At 44.5% G+C, this 5,496-nt stretch overlaps 1 protein-coding gene across 2 annotated transcripts in view; it reads right to left on the reverse strand.

Moving 5' to 3' along the window:
• The window catches only part of kita (KIT proto-oncogene, receptor tyrosine kinase a), a 30,467-nt gene extending 25,534 nt beyond the window's left edge, over positions 1–4,933 (reverse strand). For both annotated transcript variants that reach the window (XM_019897041.1, XM_019897040.1), the window contains exon 1: positions 4,525–4,933. In XM_019897041.1, the coding sequence (XP_019752600.1) occupies positions 4,525–4,582 (58 nt within the window). In that variant the 5' untranslated portion in view covers positions 4,583–4,933. The remainder of the gene's footprint in view (positions 1–4,524) is intronic.
• Between the last annotated feature and the right edge of the window lie 563 nt (positions 4,934–5,496).

Below are 5,496 nucleotides of genomic sequence, written 5' to 3' on the forward strand. Positions count from 1 at the left end.
ATTAATCCGCCACACCTTAAATGCCGGTCCCTGAAAATAATGTCTGACTTAAACCGGTCCGTGGGGCAAAAAAGGTTGGGGACCCCTGCCCTAAGGTATCAATCCATCAAGACAGACTTTACCACTCTTGTCTTTTTAAATTATGAAAGTGTAACAAGCCTATTTTAACGCCAGTAGAAAACACAGATATCCTTTTTTTAAGTATGAAAATAAAAAAGTGAAAAAAACAAACGTAAAATAAAGTTAAAAGTTCATCAAGTTCAGTCACAAAGTAATTTGCACTTATTCACTTCCCACCGCCATTGCCCAACCTTATTCCCACGCATTACGCAATCCCAAAGATGCAATCTCCAACACGAAACAAAACATTGTACCCGCATCAAAGTCGATAACACGAGCTCTGTGGCGGCAACACTGCCACGCGGAGCGTGATGATGTTTTTATAAACAGATTAAAACCATCCGGGATATAACCGAGCCCTCAATGTTGATTTCACGCAATGTTTTCATGTCAACCGGTTCCACACAATTACCTTTTTCATTTGTTTCTTTTGCGTATTTGATATGCTATTGAACTCGTTGACATAAAATTCGAGAATGTCCTGGTGTGTTATTGTATAACTCCATAGCGTGACTTAAGTCTATTAAAAAAAAAAAAAAAAAAAGTAAAGCCAGAATGTGTATCTTTTCAATTGAGGTCTGTTGTAGTCTGCAAGGAGATTTTCTCACTGTTCACTTTGGGGAAGTCAGATGACTTCCCAGGCCCTCCGGCAAGGCATCATCAGCATGACTGCACTCCCAATTTCGAGAAGAGCTTACAAATTAAAAATTGCGTGAATAATCATCATGTCTGGACGTGAACAAAATGGCTGCAAACAGCAGAGGCATTTTGATGGCCGATGGGATTTTAATGTGGTCTTTGGCAGTGTTTTATTTTTTTCACACCTTTGATTGGCACATTTGAAGCAAGGAAGGGTGGAATTGCCAATGTGGAGGAAACAATTTTGACCTGCAAATAAATACGTTGGAACGTATTTGTGAACGTGCTTGTTGGCTAAATGCTAAAAACATAGCATATCATCACGTAATGCTACGGTGTGTCGACGTCCGCAAACAAACTAAACAATTATGACTCTGTTCGCAAAACACGGAGTTGTCTGCTTTTGCGTATGAACTTTTCATTTGGAGATTGATTGAAGTTAGGTTTCTGTTGTATCCCCTTTTGGCTCATGTTTTTTGGCGCAGTTTTTCCACAACCCTTCCTAATGCAGCGTTACCCACCGAGCATTCCAGCCACCACAACATAAGAACTTTACAGCGACTGGCAAAATCTTCCATCCGCACTCTACCAACCACAGAGTTAAGGGGGGCAGCGGCCCCCCTGTGGTCACCCCTTGTACTGCCACTGTTGGGCAAAAATTCCGGCTCTATGTAAAGCGTAAGGCCGGATTTTTGCCCTAACGCACATTGGAGGTACACCCTGAAGCGGTCGCTAGCCAGTCACAGGGTACATATCGACAACTGACCATTCCCACTTCCATTCAGACCTCTGTACAGATGCACAGAGCATCCAGAGCGAATTCCTCACGGACCGTGATGGCAACTCTTGGGAACGCACATGTGGAGCAGCCTTCACGCCACAACACCGCAAACAGTAATCTGTACGACAGCCAAGCCACACACAGGCAACGGAACCTTATCAGAGACGGCAATTATCCAGCACATACACAGCGACAAGGCTGAATAACTGCTTCTAACCACACACCATTCGATACCTGAACAAATGACAGTCAACCACAGTGTGTAACATTTTTCTTTTGTAATCCCGCTCACTTCAAAGTTTACACTGTGCAATATCTCTTTCAATCTGCAATATCCGAAGAGTCAAATTAACTTTCAGGGACAGCGGTTACGAGAGTGGACAGCTTATCAGGTTACAGGTTATCATTACTTGCGCATGGAAGTTCATTTTGTTCAAGGCTTACATGCATGGAAATTGATTTGAGTTGTCGCTGCCGACAATTTCTAACGTGCAATTTCTGCATCTCACAGCTCACAAATTTGAGCTCTGGATTCAGCCTCTGGCCTTCCTGTTTGTGGCGTTTGCATACTTGCGAGGTCCATTGATGTGACTGAATGGTAACGTGAGTGTGAATTTGTCGATATGTGCCACGGAGTTACATTGCGACCAGTTTAGGGTTTGTTCTGCCTCTCAGCCCAAGCGGCTCCAGTTCACGATCTTCGTGATAGTGTATAGAACAGGGATGGGCAACTTGAATGCTGGAGGGGGCCACCATTTTTCATCAGGGCGACTGGGGGCGGGCGCATAGGACCATGCACGTCCAAACCAGATGTATGACAAAAATGCTACTACTGAAAATCAATTTTTTAATACACTGATAAAAAATACACGATCCAAACCCACTAACAAAGCATTTGAAGCATACAACAAAATAAGCACATAATCTTTCGGTTTTTTTTTTTTCCAGGACAAAGGGCTCTCCCTCATGAAAATTGCCATTCAAGGATGGCACAAAACTGCTGAACAGGAAACTAATATTGAGTGCCAACATTTTGTACATTTTTATCCACCAAAAATATCCATCCATCCATTTTCGAACCCATTTAGCCTCACGAGGGTCGCAGGGTGTGCTGGAGCCAATACCAGCTGTCACACCAATCGCAAAGCACACATAGATGACAACCCTTTGCGCTCACAATCATAGTTTAGAGTGTTCCATTAGCCTGCCGTGCATGTTTTTGGAATGTGGGCATAAACCGGAGTACCCGGAGAAAACCCACAGGGGCACGGGGCGAACATGCAAACTCCACAAAAACACAATTCATTCAAAATTTTAATATTTCTATGATGATTTTTTCCCCCCAATTCTTTTGAAAATATTTTTGATTTATCCTGTTTTTTTTTGTTGCAGGATTTCTTTCCCCTAGGTCCCATTTTCACAGAAAACTTACATAGAATATTTCTGAGCATTTTTTTGAAGAATTTGAATGCAGAGTGGGGGAGGGGGGTTTAAGACATAGATCTTTTTTAATTGTTTAAAAAAAAGCTTTTATTTTTTCAATTTGGGGAAAGTCGATGCGGTGTGTGGTATGCCAGTTGCCCATCCCTGATAATTAAAAATTCAATTTCTATTGTGAAAATATGCAATTTCCAAATTTAAATAATGCAATCATTTTGATCGACATTTTCACACCGTTTCATCTCATGTCTCCACTCATAGTCCGAATCACTTGTCTCCCAGATAATAGCTCGTACCTTTTCCCAGACCTCATAAGCAAACAAAGCACGTTTCCCAAGCTGTAAAAGTGTCACGAGTCGGATTAAAAAAGCAGAACCTTTCCACATCCCTAAAAAGTTGCAATTCATTCGCGGACCTGTTGGCATTTTCTCCACAATCACAGGAGCAAAAAAAAAAAACAGGGCAGGTGCAATGCAAAAAGGCCGTTCCTCGCTGCGTCTCAATATTTGCCCTGAGGTGGCGAAAATGCAGGTTCCGTGGCTAAACGGCGAAACGCATCCAAACACCCTGCAGGCTAATTGAAGCCACACGCGAATATTTGTCACACACTCAACGGCGAATGAAGCCTCGTCTCGGTGCTGCATGCTGCACCCCTGCGTGCGGAGACTGGCTTAAGGCAAACTTCACGGCGTTGCCCCGTTGAGTCACATGACAGGTAAGCCCTAGCATGCAAATCGGCCAACAGATATTCTTCCCCCCCTCCTGCACACACTACACCCAATGCCAGAAGTCTGGCTTCAACTTCAAGATGTCGAAGTAAAAGCAACTCAGCAAATTGTTTTGGAGCAAACGACTTGATTTGTTGCGCTTAACGTTGCCATCAATGTCGATTATTTATAGTTTGAAGTTGTTCCAACTTAAAGGACTTTTTTACCCCATCAAAATACAAGTTGTGTTTTGGTTTTGTCAGTGCGACAATGTAATTCGATTCAACATGTGCCAATCACTTTTCAGCTCGATTTGATCCGTTTCATGGTCCCTTGGCATGAATAAAGCTTTCTAAAGCGTCAAAAGAAATCGGAATGAAACTGCTCGCGATTTTGACACCGATTTGCGTTGCTAAGAGAGGACTCGCTTAAGGACCCCCCCCCAAAAAAAAAAATTGTGCAGACAACTGCCCTGCAGTGCAACAGCTGCCCGTTTGCATGAAATCAAAAAGCGCCACTTTCTTTTGTGCGTGCGACTTCGGGACTGTTTTTTTTTCCCCCTTCACGGCGCCCTTGCTCGCCTCGATTAAATAATGCAAGGAGTCGCGTTCGGTATCCGCGGGTGTCCATTTGCCTCGCGTGTCAGTTATCGCTGCGCCAAAAAAAAAAAAAAAACCCTCCCATGCACATTGCGGAAAAAAAACCCCCCAAAACAAAAAACAACAACCTGCGTATTTACGCGCGCCGCGCGTCAAGCGGAATTCCAAGCCAGCAGCCACCGTGCAACAAGTTGCGCTTCATAAAAGTCTCGTCATGGCAACAGCGTGTCAATCGTACCTGGGTGGAAGGTGAACTGCAACACGACAGACAGCAACGCTATCAAGCGGTAATCCATAGTTAGAGTTCCATGGGTGTAACTGCGCACGAGAGCCGGTTGAAGGTGTGGGGAGGCGGGCGGTCGTTGGCGGACGGAGCTCCGCTACGCCACAATACTCCACTCGCGCGGTAAAAGAAGAAGAAGGAGAAGAAGAAAAGGCTGAGGAGGAGGAGGATGACGACAAACGTGAGGTGCTCTTAGAAGTCTTCCAAAGCGCAGAGGGGAGTCAGTGGACATCGCCGGGCCCGGCAGCGTGCGGTGCACGTTGAGCAGGTGTGCGTGACTGGCTGAGACTGAGCCGTCGTGGACACGCTCTTGTAAAATGTGCGTGAGCTTGTGTGCGGGTGTGTGTGTTTGCAGTCACCACGCGGAGCCGCGCTGCTTATAAGAGAAGGCGAGAGGGAGGGAGGGAGAGAGAGAGAGAGAGAGAGAGAGAGAGAGAGAAAACTAAATTAATTATCGCAATGTTGCGAAGCCAAGAGTACGACTAACATATTACTATTGCGCGTACTTATTATATCTCACTATGGGACTCCTTTTCCTATTTCAATAACATCAATCGTATTTTTTTTTCAAAATAAAAGCTCCACGTTATTTTTTTACTTCTAATATCCACATTTTTTGACCTAGTTTTAAATTGTTCTGCTCATTCATGTCCATTTTGGGGGACAGGGGGAGGGGGCGGTTGGATTTCAAAATAAAATCCCGAAAAAAAAAATTTACCTCTGATTTTGGTGACACTTTTTGAACTGAATATATTCTACAAAGGGCGGCCTGGTGACCTCACACTGCAGAGGTCATGGGTTCGATCCCTGCTCCGGCCTTCTTGTGTGGAGTTTGCATGTTGTCCCCGGGCCTGCGTGGGTTTTCTTCGGGTACTCCGGTTTCCTCCCACATTCCAAAAACGTGCATGGCAGGCCGATTGAACACTC

The sequence above is a fragment of the Hippocampus comes genome, unplaced genomic scaffold (assembly GCF_001891065.2).
Source record: "Hippocampus comes isolate QL1 unplaced genomic scaffold, H_comes_QL1_v1.1 scaffold22, whole genome shotgun sequence".
NCBI lineage: Eukaryota > Metazoa > Chordata > Actinopteri > Syngnathiformes > Syngnathidae > Hippocampus > Hippocampus comes.